This window comes from Gadus macrocephalus, chromosome 3, assembly GCF_031168955.1.
Source record: "Gadus macrocephalus chromosome 3, ASM3116895v1".
Classification (NCBI taxonomy): domain Eukaryota; kingdom Metazoa; phylum Chordata; class Actinopteri; order Gadiformes; family Gadidae; genus Gadus; species Gadus macrocephalus.
This window is the reverse complement of record NC_082384.1, coordinates 12,913,507-12,932,640: the sequence shown is the minus strand read 5'-3', so window position 1 is coordinate 12,932,640 and position 19,134 is coordinate 12,913,507. Positions and strand designations below refer to the sequence as shown.

At 49.1% G+C, this 19,134-nt stretch overlaps 2 protein-coding genes across 3 annotated transcripts in view; one reads left to right on the top strand and one right to left on the bottom strand.

Moving 5' to 3' along the window:
* The window catches only part of prr36a (proline rich 36a), a 26,180-nt gene extending 10,032 nt beyond the window's left edge, over positions 1-16,148 (top strand). The window contains exons 2-8 of one of the 2 annotated variants that reach the window (XM_060046197.1): positions 655-1,356; positions 1,624-1,717; positions 6,603-6,623; positions 6,660-6,886; positions 7,093-9,549; positions 11,523-12,888; positions 13,560-16,148. In XM_060046197.1, coding sequence (XP_059902180.1) covers positions 777-1,356; positions 1,624-1,717; positions 6,603-6,623; positions 6,660-6,886; positions 7,093-9,549; positions 11,523-12,586 — 4,443 coding nt within the window. In that variant the 5' untranslated portion in view covers positions 655-776 and the 3' untranslated portion in view covers positions 12,587-12,888; positions 13,560-16,148. Of the gene's footprint in view, positions 1-654; positions 1,357-1,623; positions 1,718-6,602; positions 6,887-7,092; positions 9,550-11,522; positions 12,889-13,559 lie in introns of both variants that reach the window. The other variant, XM_060046196.1, reaches the window with a different exon arrangement.
* c3h19orf67 (chromosome 3 C19orf67 homolog) lies at positions 15,605-19,134 on the bottom strand. The gene is made up of 7 exons (XM_060046682.1): positions 19,106-19,134; positions 18,807-19,005; positions 18,384-18,580; positions 18,180-18,273; positions 17,580-17,837; positions 17,022-17,171; positions 15,605-16,705 (listed from the first exon to the last, which is right to left on the bottom strand). The coding sequence occupies exons 2-7, from the start codon at positions 18,845-18,847 to the stop codon at positions 16,552-16,554; spliced, it is 894 nt and encodes a 297-aa protein (XP_059902665.1). The 5' UTR covers positions 18,848-19,005; positions 19,106-19,134; the 3' UTR covers positions 15,605-16,551.

The following is a 19,134-nucleotide window of genomic DNA, read 5'->3' as shown; positions in this document are numbered from 1 at the left end:
TCTGAGGGATATCACGGAAACGAAAGAAGAGGAGGTCGGCGTATGAGGGGAACTGAGATGAATTGGGGAGACCTATAAAGGCACACAATAACTCAAGTTTGAGGGCTTCCATTGAGGCCTTCAATCGGGACACAAGATGGCGTGTGGGTTTCGGACTGCTCATGCTGTGGGCTGCTGGTCATCTCCTCACAAGATTGTGAAACTCCCCCTGTGCCGTCACTCAAAACCACAACTCCGTCCCTCCCCCTTCCCACTCACTGTCTCCAGTCAAGCCTTTTGGTTAGTCGAATCCTGCTACATATAATGTGATCTTTCAGCCTTTTACCAGAATTGTTTTGTGGCGGTCGCTCATGCTCTCCCGGGTCTAAAGCTGGAGTAGTGTGTCCCACTAATGTTTTTCCTGCACTTCCTGTTATTCCTGTTCTCCAAAATTCCTGTGAGGCCCAAATGAGTTTTGATTTGGCCTAGTGAGGGATGATGGACTAAACTGCTGCATCATTTAGAGGCAGCAGTCTCACTGTGGCGCCCGACGCCTAGGTTAAACGAGGGCTCTAATGATGTACTATTGGACTTCATCAGTAACACACATTTGTTTTATATCGCGTGGCGGTTATCAATAATGCATGTTTCCTTTTGTGCTTTTGTATTTTGCAGTGTGGAAACTATATAGAGCAGTCAGGGCGTCGCCAAGGCATCTCTGAGCATCCGGAGCAGCTGAGCAACTCGCTGCGTTCTTTTGGATCAAGACGCTCGCAACCCACGGGCCTCAGGAGGGGATGAAACCGGATGGGGTGACCATGGAAACAACTGAGCCCATGGAAGCCTTGGTGGGCGCAGAACTGACCACCTCCCAGGTTGCGGCAGTGCCGGCCGAAGAGAAGGGGTCCGCGGTGTCTCCGGATGAAGAGGTCCAGGAAACTGCAGCGTCGCCCCCCGCTGGCCAGGAGGGCAACGACACGCCTGCCATTGCTGAGGCCGAAGTCGAGCCGAACGACTCGCTTGAATCGAAGCCCACCACCACCGTCCCCTCTGCTGTCGGAGGAGGAGCAAAGACCAAGACCCAGACCAAGGCCCCTTCTACACCATACAGGCGCCCAGGAACCGTTCCGAGCCGAGGGGTGAACGGGTCCCAAGCAGCATCTAAGACAACAGGGCCGCTGCCTAAGAAGCCTGCAGCCTTAGCAGCGTCCTCTGTCCGAACCCACACTGGAGTAGCAGACAAGAAGCCCGCGGGCAATACAAGAGTCGCCTCTGCCCCTGCCAAGGTGCCCAACGGTGGCGAGGGGTCACTGTCCAACAGTATCCCCAAGAGGGCCCCAGCGGGGCCTGTTAACGGAGCCAGGCCCAGGACCACAGGTGAGGGGTTTCTCCAGGGCATGGCGTGGCCATCATTGCTTATTGTTTATTATTAGCATCATCATGATGGGAAGATTTACTATAAGAAGGTTAACAATTCTGTACATCATGAATAATGCTATACCTGGTTTCAATACCTGGTGTCAAATGATCAGTCTTTTATATTAGCCCTGCATCAGTGACTTGAATCGGAGATGGGCATGTGTCTTTGTGGAGTGTCTTGTTGCAGTGAAGTTAAATCCGTCTTCCTTCCTTCATTCTTCTCAGGTCCTGCCAGTCGACCAGCCACCTCCACCGTCCCCAAACCCAGCAGCTCTACTGGGGCCAAGCCTGATAGGACAGCCATTACCAAGGCAACCAGGTATGCCTTGCCGGTCATCCATTACATACCCTGAATATTACAGGGAATTTAGGGATACTTGTTTGGGGACATTGTCACAGTAGGTCTGACTACCACATATGCCACAATCAGAAATGCATATACACTGACTGCCCAAACATAGTTGCTGTCCAGACAAGAACTAATCATATTCAGTATCAGATTACAATTTTTTTGCAGTTGGTTTTCGGTTCTAGTTTTTAATAGTTAAGCTGTTTTACCAAACTCGATTGCGTGTCTTTCGTCTTTGCATAAAAAGTAGCATGTATCTACCCCGGTAAGATAAGGTCAATCACAAATGAGATTGACCAATGACTGGCCAATCTCTATGCCCTGGAGATCCGGAACCAACCTCAAAGAGCGCTCATTCCCGCCCGCGATCCTATGTGATGAAGGGATGACTTTGTTTTACATCGCTGCCAGAAAAACACCCACAAAGAAGGACCTCTATTGTGGCCTGTCTGGGTTGTTATCGGCTCGGGTTTGCACTCTACTGAGTCACTACGACGGGAATAACCAAAGACTTGGAGGGCCTTAGCGCTCAAAGCTACGCCGAAGAACACGGGCTTTGTCCTATCCAAGCACTTCAGTTAAACTCATTTTAAAAGGGATGAAGGAAAGAAAAAAGGCCACGTCTTTGGTTTGGGTTTTGGGGGTGCCGTTTACTGTTGACCTCCTCTGATTTTCTGAGTTCTCTCGGCTGTCTTTGCCAAATGGGCAGATTTTGAAATGGTGCAGAGGGAATTTCAGTTGTCAAAACATCTCGGTAACCGCTTTTATTATGACGTGTTTAAGTGCCTATACTAGAGGGTTGTCATTATTTTTAAATCCCAACTGGTCAGGGGAACATATGCCAAGGAAGTATTAAAGCAGTTCTGTCAAATTATATTAGGTTTAGAGAAATGTCGATATACATTTACACTGCAGGTGAAGGACTCAATGGATATTTAAAAAGATGATCAAGTCAACATAAATATGTCCTTTAAAGCCTTTTGTGGCTGACTGACTGATTTTGGGGCTATTCAAATAAAATGTATTTGACTTGACTCAACAGGAGTTACAATTAAGTAGCGCAATGTAATGGACACTTATTTTATGAGGGACATTTTTATTAAGTGTGTGTGTGTGAGAGAGACGCACCTTGTGTCAACACCAGTGCTAAATTGAACTCTATTAGTTTTCACTGTCACCATGGTAACGCATCAGATAATACGGGGCAGGAAGTGAATTATTCCGGACATGAACAACAAGATGACAAGGCCTTAAGGGCTTTCACTAAACAGATGAGACAAAAAATGTAAGTTCTAAAGAAGGTTAAAACGTCTACTTGGTAAATTAATGTCATCATCTAGCGATCTAAAGGTAGGTTCAAGCACTCTATTTGCCCAACACACCTGTTCCACAGAGCTCTGCTTTCCCAGATGAGTAATCGTTGCAAAAACCACAAACCTATTTTTTAGGGATCACATAACTGAAGGTAATAGGCTCACTGCTGTGTCATCCCATACTGCTACCTTTGTTGCCATGGTAGCATGGGACGGCCAGGTCCCATGACGGATCAACGGTAAGACTTCAAAGTACCAACCCTTTTAGCTGTGTGATGGATCACCAGCCAATAACCAGCCAAGTCAATCCTGAGTGGCGTCATAAGTGGCCTATCACGGCTCAACACTACACACTGAGGTTCAATCGTAATGTTCTAACCGCGAGGGTCCCCTCAGTGTCCTTGTACCCTCTAGATAATCCATCTTTGTCCTGGCCCCTCCCCCAGCATGCATATGTTCCTGCTCTCTCCATCTTTCGCATGGCCTGCTCCGCAAGGCGCTCAGGTAGACCCACCCTCCCTCCTCGCTGCATCTCAGACAGCAATCAATAATCAGACGACTTAATCTACCCCCTCCTCCTCAGCCTCATTCCCTCCTCTGCTGCTTGATTCATCCAGGCCCGGCCCCTGTCTCCTCTCATTCTTTCTGGCTTTGAATAGTGCGTATATTATGACGATGATGATGTGGCCCCGTTACTAGGGTTGCCAGAGCCAGCCACAAGGTTCTTGGTTGTACAGTGCTGCCTGGTTTTGCCAGTCTTATGTGTTCTAGATTAAATGACAATACTTACAGTCAAACAAACGTGCATTAAATCAGTGGATATCATTTAGTGGATCAACTGGCTAAATTGATGCAAATTGAATAGTTCCTAAACAGCTTAGGTGATTCTCTGGGCCCAGTTCCGCATCTGGACGTTGTGTTGTGGGTCATATTGTCGGTCTGTTTTCAACAGTCCTCTTAGACACTGTGTGGCTAAACCACCAATTAAACCAACCCGTCATAGATGTTAAGTATGCGAATAATACTTATTTTCTGTTTCATAAGCTGTCACTGTGCCAAGTGCTTCAGAAGAGCAGAGTTTAATGGGTTTTCTGTAGTGGTTGCTAGGCTGCACCATGCCGACTTGGGGCTGCAGTACTTTTATTATGGAGGAGCCAACTGTAAGCAAACACAGGCGCCGGGAACATGCCCTGCCCTCTGAGAGCAGGGGGAGACCTGCTGGTTTTGGATGCTTTACAAGACCAACATTGTATTGTCATGGTGATCTCTTTCCTGTGTGTCATATATTTCCCCCTCTTCTGTCTGTTCAGCCCCTTTCACAGACGCATTCTATCCTATAACTATTCCGGAAGCTTTCCTGCATGTGTGACTGGAAACAGGGATCGATATTCTGGGAAATCTGCACTGGCAATTTTCCCTGACACTTTCAGATCACTGCCATAACAGTATATTTTATGTTCTATTGTTCGCAGACCAAACTGAGCATTGAATGCTTGTTGTATTCTTTGAGAATAGTGCTCTGCGTTGAAATTGAATGTCTTGGATTACGTTTTCCGTCGGCTGTTTATACTTGCCGTGACGGAAATTTGCTATTTTTTGAGAGAAATAAGTATAGTTGACTTTGACTGAAAGGGGAATGGCCACGTGAGGTTTGTATAAAACACTTCATGTGGAGTATTCGAGGGGTCTCTCAGTATTTCAATGGCCAGTGGTGTTCTTTGAAGAGTTTGCATCCTATTATTGAGCTTGCAACAGAAGACTCATGAAGAAATGGAAGGATCCTTGTCTCTTATTGGATTGATAGCTGGATGGACAGGAAGCCGCTCTTGACGTGGAGTTCATGACTAAGCCTGGTTGTTATAATCCAGGGAACTAAACGGTGGTTGTTGTTGTAGTCCCAGTGTACAGCCCTCTGTCTGGCAAGGGGAAGAGCACTGCTGCACTGCTGAACCTGGTAACCTCATCATAATGGGAAGGGAAAATGATCCGGGAATGTATGCTGATTTAATAGTCAGGAAACCATTACATACGTCTACCTCTACTCACCTTTGTGATAATTATTTATGCAGAATTCGTCATTTTTTAGAAATGATCAGAACAAAAATGTAATGCTAGCCATAACCATAATGCAGACACCCATTCCTCATTGACCAGACTGTAATGTCCTACAAACCGACGATAGGCTTTCTGAATCCCTTTTTCAGGGCATCTCGTCAGTGTTAAGTAGTTTCATGCAGATGGGATCTTCCATGCCATTGACTGCTTACTTCGCTCTTGAACATAGTTATATTTTAACATAATTAGTACCTGGACAAGTTAATTTGTGCTTAACTTGCATAACTTAAATAGTTAAAAAGATACATTTTCATTTGAGCTGGTCTGGAAAACAAAGATGCAGATTGTGAGGGGTGTTCAACCAGGGAGAAAATGCAGCTTGAAGTTTATCCCAATGACTCTGTTGGAAGGGTCACTAGCTACTGCAGCACATATATCAGGCGCTTTATTACTATTTGTGAGATGTTGCTGAATAGGGCGTTTTCGTGTACAAATTGGACAGAGTATTCTAGGTCACTGGTTCTCATAATCCTTAAATGTTAAATGGTAGTTTCTATACTTTGAATGTGGTCCAACCTTGTTTACTTGTTTTTTGCAGATTGATGATGACCTCAAAACCTTGGAGAAAGCTATGATTTTATAATGACTTAAAACCAAAAACATATGTTATGCTTATTTTAACCAGTAGTTGCAGGCCCATGCAATGTATTGTTATCCTGTACTGATTCAGAATGTTGTCAAAGTCAGCATTGGTCCAAAAGGTTAATAAGTCAGCATTGTGCTAATTTGGATGGAACTCTGCATACAAAGTAAGATGTTATGATAATAACGACCATTGTTCATAATCTACTGCTGGGTCAACTGCTTTGTTGGTGGCTCTCCTCTTTGTGGGCCTTCATCCCCCAGCCTACGTTAGGGTTTTGATCCTTCGCCCTGCTTCATATTGTCCTTCTTCTCCCTGAAATTCCTCCTTCTTCTCTCTCTGCTCGTCTCCCTCCCTTCCTCCCTGTTTACCACGCGGTTCTAATCTCTACACCATTTTCTTCCTCTTCTCATTCAATCATCGGCCCACTCCTTCCTGCTCGCTCGGAGGATGAGCTGGTGACTCAGAGGCTGTTGGGGCGCGGTAGTAGATGGATGGGTTCCTAAAGTGGTTCTTCGTATTTTGTACTTTGGCAAATTGGATTTGTGGGTCAATATGATGCAATTCCAGCCTTCATGTGTGCTTGTAATTGCAATGCACATGATGGTGCAGGTGTCATGTTACAAAAGGGTATGTGTGTGTGACGTGTGAGGGGTCTGATTCTGCTGCATTTCTATTATCGTTAGGGTTGCAGATGCTTTTCTTCCAAGGAACTTGACCATTTTTAAGATGCATGAACTCAATGTGCAGGTAGCCGTGGCGCATCTCAATGTTGGCTCTTTTGTTTTTGATGTTCACCAAACATTGATCAGCCATTCTTGTCTTTTCCTTTTGCCTCGGTTAGATCGGTTAGTACCACCGCTCCTACCAAGACCACCGCTCCTACCAAGACCACCGCTCCAACCAAGACCATCGCTCCAACCAAGACCATCGCTCCAACCAAGACCACTGCTCCAACCAGGACCATCGCTCCAACCAGGACCATCGCTCCAACCAAGACCACTGCTCCAACCAAGACCACCACCACCACCAGACCTTCTAAACCGGCCCCCTCCAGACCTGTGGCGCCCTCTACGGTCAGAGCCACAGCAACACAGCCTCCCAAGACATCCTCGGTTCTTCCGAAAGGTAGGTGGAATTGAACATTTAAACATGGCTATCTCTGTTATTGGCTACCTCTGTTGTCCTGGTCAGATTCCTCCCCTTAAAAATAACAGACCTGCATTCAAACGCGTGGCATGTTCAGCAGGATTAAAGCCCTACAAGATGCATCCGTTTACTCTGAATGCTCGGATTGCATCAAATTAATTCATGTTTTTTGGTCGTCGCCACAGATGTGGGCAGCAGGCCAGCCTCTGCTACCGGGCCAACGGCCAAGAAGCCTACGCCCTGGACGTCTTCCAACCCAAAGAAAGCGGAACCGTCCAAGGCCGGAGCCAGGCCCGACCCGCCCTCTAAGGGTCCGGCTACCCCCAAAGCCGTGGATCCCAAACCGCAGCGCCCCAAAACCCAGGAAGCCGCTCTCAAACCAACGCCTACAAAGAGGTTGGTAGTCGGCTCTCGGCTGCCTGCCAACCCCAGAACACCCCTGGCGGCCAAGCTGCCGCCCGGTGCCGCGTCGCAGGCTAAACGTGGCCCCAAACCCACCCGAGCAGTCCAGCCCATTGGCGTTGCCAAGAAGACCCAAGAGAAGCCCAACGCCGGTCCAGCGGCCCTTCTGCCAGATGCCCCCGTCGCCCTCGCCACCGGTGCGGCGGCGATGGCCGTAGAAGCCGTCGTTGGGGAACCCAAGGACGGGGGTGAGGCACACATCTCGACCGCTACCCCCCTCGAGGACCTCCCCGCACCGCCTTCTACCGGAGACCCGCCGGCACCGATGACTTCTGCTCCCTCTCTACCGAGCAGCCCGGTCTGTGCCGCTCCCCCCCTGAAGTCTCCCCCCGCAGGCCCAGAAAGTACCGAGCCCTCAGAGCCTGAACCCCCGGCGGCCGTCCTCCCAGCGGAGGTCTCCGTTCCGGAGGATCCGGCCGTGGGGCAGGAGGTCACGGCGGGGCCCGCGTCGGCCTCCAACGCCCAGCTGCACGCACAGACCCCCCGCCAGGCCGCCGCCGCCTCCAACCTCAACGAGGAGGCGCAGGACGAGGAGGACGAGGAGGAACGGGAGTTCAGCCTGCCCGTGTCCGTGTCCGAGATGAGCGGGACCACCCAGGCCACGGAGGAGTCTCGCCCCGGGTCGGCCGGTCCCCTCGGCGGCGCAGGGGCCGCCTGGAGGGCCGGCGGGGCCCTGCTCTCGGAGCTGGACTCGGAGGACGTCAGCGGGAGCCAGCAGGGGGCGTCTGAGCTCAGCGCGCCGGGAGTCCTGGAGGGCACAGAGAGCACGGACGACCTGGGCGACGGCAGCCTCAAGGGGGCGTCGGTGGGCTCACCAGACCTGGAGAAGGTCCCGGACATACCGGCCCACGATCTGGACGGGGAGGACTACGAGGAGGAGGACCGCGTCTACGACATGGACGTGGGCTCGGAGCGGGCGGAGGCGCCCTTGAGACCCCGGCACGACAACGAATTGAACGGCGGTGCTGGCGATTGTGGTGGTGAGGAGGAGGAGGACGACGACGTGGAGATGGCCAGCGAGGCGGTGACCGAGAGCGGCTTGGAAAGCTACGGCAACGCCGATGAAGACGACCTGGCTGAGGACGAGAGACTGGACAACCTGAACCGCGCGCTTCCCCCGCCTCCTCAGCTGCCGGACGCTCAGTGGGCCCAACCGCTCGGCCTTGCCAACCCGTGGGCGCAGCCCCTTCAGATCCAGCAGCCCCTGGACCAGGCGGCCCAGCCATCGGCCCTAAACAGCCCCACCGCAGACCACTGGCAAGCGGACGCCGAGACCCCGACCCAGTCTCCAGCCCATGCATGGCTGGAACTGGGCTCCGCACCCTTCAGCCCTGAGATCCGCGAGGTTTCCCCACCGTCCTCGGGCCAGGACGATCCACCGAGAGCAGAAGACCAGCCCGAGACCGATCCGTCCGGGTCCGTGCCGATGCAGACCCTGCCCTCCGCCACCAGTGCCGGGCCCGCCATGTCACTGGGTAGCGACATCAGCACCCCCGAGGAGCTCAAGGACTATAACCACGCAGAGAAGCCCCAGACGGACCAGGGCACGGCCAGGGGGGAGCCCCAGAGCCTCCCAGACGGGCGACCGGGAAAGGGGAATGCGGAAACGGCCGCCTTTACGGAGCTCCCAACGGTCAGCCCTGCTTCCCCCCAGGCCTCGTCCTGCTCCTCCACCGAGGAGGAGGCCAGCGACACGGAGGGGGAGGCCCTGCTGGACCTGGGGATGGTCAACAGCTCCTTCGACAGGCAGCTGCTGGCCCAGCGGCTGGCCCAGCGCTGCCTCTCGGCTGTGGAGGAGGGGGAGGAGCTGCCCTACGGCGTCGGGGCCCTCTCCCCGCCGGTCGAGTCTGCGTTCAGCGCCACTTACAGCGACTCTGCGACACCCGGGGACGGTGCCCACAGCCCCGGGATCTTCTCCCTGGAAGAGCGGCCCGAGCAGGCCAAGGAGGAAGGCCCCTGCCCGGGGGCCCCGGCGCCACGGCCCCTGACCCAGCCCCTCTCCCCGGAGCACAACTACCTGCAGTGCGGGCAGCAGGAAGCAGACGAAGACGCAGTGTACGGATTGGAAGGCGTCCGCACTTCCGGTACGGAAGCGCGGACGCGAGGTGACGACGACGATGAAGAACCCCAGCCGCCCTACTACTCGGCTATCTGTGAAAAGACTGAGAACTGTTTTTCAGGTAACGTATAGTAGCCGGGAGTCCCAAAGAGCTGTGCTTGTATCTACTCTGCCCAACGCAAGGCTCTATAAACAAAAAAGGAAATGTGTTTTAATCAATGTCATTGTCTCCTCCTGAAGTATCGTGGGTGGCTGTGATCAAAGTCAAAATTTAACAGAGAGCAAAAAGAAAGGGAAGTAAACACAGTGCCATTTTCCCTCTGGTATATCCTTTCCCCTTACAAATTATATGGCTTAAACTCCTGTATGTGCAATTGCTACTATTTACTATTACAAGATCTGTATGTGTGTTATTTTGGTAATTAACACTGCATTATCCTGTCACATCCAGCTGCCATATAATAACTGTTTACAATTTAGAATTGAAAAAGGAATAGAATGTTGACCCTGGGGAAGAAAATGCAATGCGGTCAGTAAATCGTGGTGTTCCCCTTAATATATTTCTCACCCCATCTTTTTTACTATCCAAAGAAAAATGTATTTCCATTTTTGCAACTCCTTCCCCCACTACTCCTATTCTTGCCTTGCACTTTAAAGTTTGAATATACCCTTCGCCTTTCCCCCTCATTTCTGTTTGTCCATATTTTGGAATAATGAAACCTAACGCTTTAAATAAAGATTAGACATTTTTTTACCATTAAGTGCTCTCTTCCTGGACAGCTTTATTTACGTGTGCAGGGGGTTCAAGTGTGAATGGAAAACAAAAGCTCTTGATCACTGAAACCTGAGGGGGAAGCACGGTGCAAGCAACAACATATTTCATAGTTTGGATTGTAGTTGCATCATAGTTTCAGAATCGATGGATGCAATAATTGTATTTTCTTTTAAATCAGACACACCCTTATAAAAATATCCATAATTTATCATAACAAAAAGCACTTGCTTGCATGTTCTCGGGTCTAAATAAAGACGTGGACTCCCTGTCCCCCGTCCATGCAGGGGGGCACTGGTGCTTTCTGTATAGTTTGACCTCTGCAGCTCTCCTGCACAACCCCTCAGTCTGCAGAGACCGACCAGGAACCCTTCTGTCGGGCTCAGACCCGGCCCTTTTGTTCTGAAGGAACCCGCCTTCAGACACTACAAAGACCTTCAACAAGACTATTTACTTGGACAACGCAATCGATTACCGGGCCAGTTTTCTGTTTTTTATCTGTTCGTCTCTGGTGCTTTTGCTGGCTCTGGCTGATTCATCTCTCCTACTGAAGTCACCGTACGCATGGCCACACTGTCGCACAAAAGACACCCTTGGTTCTTGGACTTTCAGCCCTAAAACTATATATTTAATGCTAACCGTATGTAGGTTTATGAGTAGGCTCATAATTGAAGTCCAAGTGAAGCCAGGATTGTTTCTAAAGGCAAACTATTTGCCGCTTGGCTCCTTTGTCACCGTTTGTGTATGACTGCATGGATGACTTGCCAGGCGAGCATGAGGCTTTCTATTTGCAGTGGTCAACAGTCTTTCTGGTTGTCACTTTCTCACTTTATTGTGGTAGCATTTGCATATACAGGATGTTGCTTTGTTATTGCACACGCGGCTTGTTTTTTTTTTCTCTTTCGGGTTTCACAAAGGTCAAAATAATGAAAAAGGAATGCTTTCTTTTGCTCTCTGCTTAGATATGATCTTTAACTATCCCCCACCATCACGTTACTTTAGCTGGTAACTCATCACGATACTCTGGTGTTGAATCTTTAAACGCACAACCTGAAATACGGGCACTTGCAAGGCTTGCATGTTAAGAACCCAAGGTCACTCAAAAGTATCAAAAGCCTAGCTGCTGTCCTGTTGCTTATGTTTATGCCTTGCATGACAGTTTCATGTTATTTACTATGAAGTTGGCATCCATTTTGCCTTTTTTTCAGCCTCACTGCTCCCCTGCTGCCTGTCACACTGTAACGCCACGCTACCGTGATCTCCCCCCCCCCCTCCTTCCTTCTCTCCCGCTTCCCTCCCCCCCCCCCCCTTTCCGTACGCAGGGCTCAGCACGCTGCCCCAGCCCCACCGCAGGCGGCGAGGCCAGCCCCCCCAACCGTCCACAGCGACCCGCTGTGACGTCATCATGCCCCGCGGTGACCTGGGGATCCCCACGCCCCGGCTGACCTGCGCCGACCTCCCGCCCAGGAACGCAGGCGGCCTGCAGGCCCGCAGCCCCCAGTTGAACAGGCTGGCCCAGCACCAGAAGCAGCTCCTAGAGCTCCAGCAACGCAGGGATCTCCAAAGCCAGCCTGCCGAGGAGGCGGCGGTGGAGAGAACGGAGGAGCTTCATGATAAGGAGGAGGTAAAGATACGGGAAGAGGAGGAGGAGGAGGCGAGGAGGAAAGCTGAGAAGACGGAGGAGAGGAGGAAAGAGGAGGTGGAGAGGCAGAGGAGGGATCAGCTGCAGCTGCAGCTCCAGCAGCAGCAGGTGGAGCTGCAGCAGAGGCAGCAGATCATGCAGTGGCAGCAGGAGCTGGAAGGCCAACAGGCCCAGGCGGCGGCGGCCTCCGTGCTCCTGTCCCCCTCCTCTGGCCTCTGCACCATCTACGAGGCCCTGGAGACCAGCGAGGAGGAGATCGAGGAGCTGAGGACCGACGAGGAGCAGACGGAGGGACGGCAGCTCACGGGCAACGACGTTCACCTGGAGCGCGTGGCGTCGGAAGACTCTGACTCTTCGCTCTCGTCCCAGAACCCTCCCTCGCCTCCCCCTCCTCCCCCGCAGCCCGATTCCCCCCGTACACCCAGCAGGCACCAGCACCACCACAGCCAGCCCCTCGACTGGGGCCAGAAGGTGGACATGGTGCAGCAGCTGATCAACCAGAGCCTCCTGCTCACGGCCGAGGGCTGCTGCTGCGCCTCCTCTTCCTCCCCGCTCTTCCTGCTGCCGGGCGGCGCCGGGGGCACCCTCAGCCCCCTGGAGAGCAGCCTCTGGCCCCGCCTACTGCCCCCGCTCACCCCGCCCTCCTCCGCCACCGTCACCTCCGTCAGCAGCTTCTCCCCCGAGACAGCCGGCAGCGCCCCCCAGGGGGACTGGACGGTGGTGGAGCTGGAGACGCATCACTGAGGGGGAGGGCGGAGCCGCTGCCAACACTTTAAATACCCTTTTGCTTTAGCACGTTAGGAGTAGGTATTGAGGTATTAAGTATTGCAACACATCCAGGGCTGTTCCCTCACGCTCTACCTACATCTTGTCAAGCAAATACAGACACGCATGCGTAACCACACATCCACTCACACACGCACATCCACGCACACACCTATAGACACACAGAGGCCACACACTGACTGCACTGGGGCTGATGCATGCATACAACAAGGTGTATTTTAGATGTGCAATTTATAAACTACAGCGTAGTTATTATTAGGGTCCGACCGATTTAATCGGCCGATTATAGCCTTTTTGAAAATAATCGGCATCGGCCAAAAAGACGCAGATTACAACCGATTTTTTTTTGGGATTTTTTTTTTTATAAATGTTATTGCGATTAGTATCCTGCAGATTGCGCTCCTACTCGCCTTGCTAACTAACAACTTTAGCTGGAGTAAAAAAGAGGAGATTGAATTTTACCGTACAACATGAAAGCACGCTCGCTCAGGCAGCTGCGCGCTCACCTCACCAATGTACACAAGACGCGTTGTTTGAGCATGTTGTGCCTGTTTTTCTTTAGGTCCCAGGCCATGTTAATTTGTTATACTGTAGACTCTAACGGTGAGACCATACTGCTCAGCACGCACGTGTTAGTCACTGCTCACGAGCGCAGCACATTGGGAGTTAGTTATTTATTTTACATTTTACATTACACTCATTTTTGACTGTAAATGTATTCTAAAACACTCAAAGGTTCTGCATTCAATTCACATATTCGTCAAAAGTGTTTAAAGTATATTTAAGGTATCAAAAATTAAGTTTTATATGTTTTTTCTTTTTTTTTTTTAATCGGCCGATTAAATCGTAATCGTATTTTTTCTCTGAAAATAATCGGCATCGGCATCGGCACTCAAAAATCAATATCGGTCGGGCCCTAGTTATTATACAGGGAAGTGCGTCGACGAAGATAAACTAGTACGTAGTGATGCTCAGGATAACTCACACAGACACACACACACAGAGAGAGACAATGGGTGCGTTTCCATCCCCCTGATTTTATGCGAACTTTGAAGTATCGAATCAGTAAACGGTGATGGAAACACCAAAATTCGCATAAAAATCCTCTAATTTGCAAAAAGGTTTTTCCGCTCGCTTGAGGTGGTTTTTTAGAAATGCGAAAGAGAGTAAATTCGCAAAATGGGAGATGGAAACACACTTTTCGAAACAGCTGTGACGTAGCGAACTTTGAACACACAGGACTGACAGTCTTTCCGATTTCCGCATAACGACCGGCCATAGCAACCCTGCCGACATCAACGTGTAACGTCATCACCCTATTCCGCTCCAACCACTTGATGGAAACGCACCTAATTCAAATTACTTTTTTGCGAACTTTCTAAAGATTCGCATCACCTTTTTAGATGGAAACGCAGCTAATGACACCACCAAGCGATGAGTGCATCACAAGGACTGCATCGGCTCTGTCTCTGTAATCCAACACTGGAGCCGTTGCTGTGCCGTTGCTAAGGACTACTCGGATACATGACCCCATGGATGGAGTACACATATACTCCTCACACACTGACGCACACTGTTCGTACACCGTTTCACACTGATGATCTCATGTTCTTACTACTGACTGACCTGGATGGAACTGAGACGCACGCACACTCACCAAATGGCTATTATGCTGGGGATACATGAGTTAATTCTCCTGGGTATACTGTATTATTCCTCTGGCTTCATAGCAGCGTATGTAGCGAGAACTGGAGCCATGAGACTCGCTCATTTATTACATCAGACATGTTGTTGTTGGCCACGAGTTTGGATTTCAGACTCACACTGGAGGTGCTTTCCTACTGATGAATGGTGTACTCTACTGAAGCTCAAAGAGCTCTTCCTTTCCTGGTAACTGATGCTTTAAATGCACTTTTGAAATTCCGTTCAGTTATTCAGCTCCTAGGTCTGAACTAGTGACCGTCTTGAGATGTCTATATAGTCAGCCGCCGGTATGTGGAAATGTGTTAAGGATGAGAATGGATGAAGAGTTTCGAATTATTTTCATACTAATTGTTGGATGATCATAAGTAAACCTGTAAAACTGTACTTATGAAGGACATATTTGGACATATTTTGGGGTGTGCTGGTGTTTGATACAAGACTCCACCCTGTTTCTCTTCAGCGATACAGGGGTTTGAGTTACATGGTTAGAAAGGCATCTGGTACTCATTTATCTCCCTCGGCAGCTCTTTAACCCGTAAGCACAAGGCTCCGTAGCAGATCTCCCGTTCGTACCATATGTTGGCCACCTGTGAAGAGGTTGGAAGACGCAATATACTCTTGGGCGAGCCTGCCGATTTTTATTTTTGATGAAGTGTATATTGGACCATTGAGTGGGTGGCTGAAACCGGTTACTGCTGTGAGTGTGGTCATGTTGATCATGTCTGGAGGGTGGGAGGGTTACTGCTGTGAGTGGTCATGTTGATTATCATATCCGGGGGGGGGGGGGATATTCCAGGTAAATTGAGTAGATTCTTGTATGGTAAGACTGTGAATTATGGTACAATAGTTTCCGCTGTCCGTCCGATGATGTCGTACTGGTCTTCTACTGTGCTGCCTATTGTGACTGGTTGGGAAATGCTGTTCTACATGTTAAGGACAGTTTCAACGGCGCCAATAGGTTTATCTTAACAGAATTAAAAACTCAGATTTCTATGTTTTAATCTAATGCATCGGCTATTCCCCGGCCCATAAGCAAACTTTGACTCTGAAGGCAGCCTATCAGTTTTCCCTAAAATGTTGAACCAAGCTCATTGAGTTCCCTTTACCCAACGCCTACTGTTCTATCCACACTGTGTCTTATCAGAAACCAAGGGTCAGGCCTGAGCATCCAGCTGGAGGTGACCCAGCTCAGCGTCATCTAGATACATTCCGGTTGTCCATGGTTGCATGTACTCACCCGCCTTGTGTCTTCAAGGTTTTTGACAAAAAGGGACTTTTTCAATTTGCATACAAAAAAGTTTGGTTTGTTACTTGTGTAGCACAATATCAAGCCGGTAGAACTGTAATGTGCCTACTCACTGTATTGAAGGGGACTGCTTGTGATATATTGTGTACCATAAGCGTTTCATTTTATACCATAGAGGTATGTTGGGCCTCCCAAGAGTCAGTTATAGACGTTTAAAATGTAGTATTAAGGGGTATAGGTCATAAGATTAGACTAGTATATGGATATGGGTAGGGGAAAATATTAGTCGAGTTGTACTGTCCAACAACGTTACAGACATAGCGAGGGAACTCTGACATGTAAATAGAAAAAATGAATTCTGGCTTTTATTTTTGGGACTTGACATTGAAATCCCTGGTTTTACTTGTTTAGTGAATGACGCCTCCTTGGGCGATAGTCTGGCAGCTTTTTCAGGATATTTAATATTTTCTTTTGCTCTTTGAAGGACAAGAATCTGTGATTTATTTTTTGTTGTGATTTTATGTAATTATATGAATGAATTATGTTCATAATAAAATTATTCTTTTTCTACCCTGTTTTGGGTTTAACTTTGCAAGGGAAATGAATCGCAAACAACTTTGGCAATTAGCTATTTTTATAGTTTTAAATATGTATGCAACAATAATAGATTATAAAAATACTTAAAGGATTACAAAACGTACAGTGCATAGCCTGACACGGGTGCGTAAAACATATTTTACAACATCTAACACTTGTTAAACTGAAAGCTTGACAATCAGCTGAACGTACTGCCAGAGAACCACTTTCAAAAAAATGTAGGGCGTCAACATTGCTCATTTTTACAACTACTATTTATGAACACATGGCCTGCTTAAAATCCCTGTGGACCCTTTTGTTTGTTTGTCTGCAGTCCTGGAGATGACTCGACACAAAATAATTTGCTCTCAAACACGCGTACTCGATAACCTTCCTCTTATGACTCTGAACAAGGGACGTCATCCTTTCCTCCAATCTGCTGGGGAAACAGCAGCCCCAGCAGGACGTCTGTGGCATGACGGACGGATGGCTCCTCGCTGCCTAGAGTGACCAGCTTTAGGTATCTGGTCTGAGGGACCTCACAAAGGATCCTAAGGTACACACACACAAACGTATCACACGATAAATAACGTAGAAGAGATGCCATTTGTGCGGGTTCTGCGGTGAGCTTTGTGTGGATAACAAAACACATCGCAGACAAGCTAACAGTACAGGTAATGGTGAGCTCCTATTCCTACTATCGTAAGAGTCTAGAACATTAAAAGAAGTCTACAATAGGTAAGACTTGATTCTGTACTGTTTTTTTACAGTAATGCTATCGATCAATATTTCGGGGGCTGCCACTTAATACCGTTATATGAACACATCACCCTCGTGACTAAAGCAACCAATCGCTCAAGAGCCTACCAGTCATAGATGTCCCCTGTGTCAGGGTCGGGGAAGGTCTGAACCCAGCGACCAATCGACCATCCCCGTGTTGCAGAGGCACCAGGGGGAAGCCCCTCCCCCTCCTCTCCGCTGACCCTTTGGGGGATGTCCTCATAACACATTAGGAAGCTGAGGCACATGCACACACACAAGAACATGCATACACATTACACATGCAAGGATGCAGACATGCACATGCATAGGCACGCACACACACACACACACACACACAGCAATGAGATTAGATGCATTGTCAAATTTTGTTCTGTCATTTCAGATGAATTCAACGAAGCAGGCAGACGCACACAAAGTAGAAATGAGTTTTAGCATGAGTGATCATTTGCTTTCTGTTGAACTGCTCTGAAGCAAAGGACTTGAGAAGGCCCTCTAGAATGACTCTAGTGTAGCCTTTTCCTGCCGAGTGAGCTGCTGTGTTAAGCGAGTGTGTGTGAGACCCACAAAAGAGCCTCTCTCTCTCTCTCTCTCTCTCTCTCCCTCTCTCCCTCTCCTCTCTGTATCTCGCTTGATCAAACTCACTATTCTGTGTCGGCGCCTGTCTCCAGCTGCCTCTCCTCTGGCCCTTCCCCCTGCTGCTGATGAGGCCGATGGTGGTGGTAGAGGTGGTGATGGGGATGGAGCCGGTCATCTGACAGCCTCTCCACGTTCCAGCGCATGCGCTTGAAGAGGCTGGGGTGGGCCCTGCCCCCGGACATAAAGGGCGCAGGAGCATGGTAGCGGAACAAGGACACCTTCAGCCTGTCTATCACACACTGGCCGAGGTAGAGGTCAGACAGGCTATGGAGAGGTGAGAGGGTATGAGGAGGTGAGACGGTATGTGGAGGTGAGAAACACAATGTAGAGGTGAGACAGGCTATGGAGAGCTGAGAGGGTATGAGGCGGTGAGAAACGCAATGTAGAGGTCAGACAGGGTATGTAGAGGCAAGACGGGGTATACAGGTGAGACATGCATTGTAGAGGTGAGACAGGCTATAAAGGTGAGGCACCACTACTCAAACATTCTCTGCCTCAAGTGATTTTTCATAGCCAATGTAATTACCACATATTTAACCCTAACCCTAGCTTCTGTGTGTGTGTGTGTGTGTGTGTGTGTGTGTGTGTGTGTGTGTGTGTGTGTACCTGTCTGACTGTCTCTCATCCACTGAGAGGAGTCCCTGTTTGACATAGTTCTGTACCAACTGTTCTAACCTCTCACAGAGCTGCTGGGAGAGGTCTAGAAACTATATGACACACACATACACACACACACACACATTCAGGAATGCATACGCACGCAAACACACACCTTGTAATCAACATTGTGATGAACATAACTTTAAAGGCATAATGAAGATACTATTATTATTATGGTGATAATGGGGACACTTGCTGTAGAGGAGCTGGTGGTGGGGGGTGGGCCTGCCGGCTGCTGGGTCAGCCTGCTCCGGGCTCTGGACTCCAGGTAAGTGAAGAGTGGCCTGGAGCTGGACAGGAGTGTGGACACCAGGGAGCTGAGGTGCTCCCTCTCTAGTTGGTCCTGCCTGCATAAGATCAAACAAAACAACATGTATGTCAAGGGTTTGATGAAAAAATATTTCATCAGAGGAAAAAGAGCAATGCGGCTGTTCTACATAGATACATTTAAATAACTCAATAATAAATGCAGGCAAAATAAATCTATAATCTCTTCCATTAAAATGCATTTTGTCAACTCTTAAAAGCAATGCATTAGCCTTCTAACCAAGATGTATAGCGATGACTTCTTACGTGTGAGCAAGTTGGTTCTGTAAATCATCGGCTCTCCCCATCAGGTAGAGTAGCTGGCTCCTAATGGGCAAGATATTGGCGGCCGATGCTCTGATTGATGAGAAATCGAAGGCCTCATGGTCTGTGTTGCAATCCTTTGTCTCGCCACAAAGGGGAGTTAAAGCCCCATCACACTTCTCCACGAGTATCTCCTTTAGCTCTAAATAAAATAGGTTGTTTTACTATTAACATTTTTATTTACAGAAATTAAACCCTTGTTTGAAAACGTCAAGTGCATGAACATTGATCCATGGTCTAACCTTGTTTGGTTTCTAACGTTACCACTGCT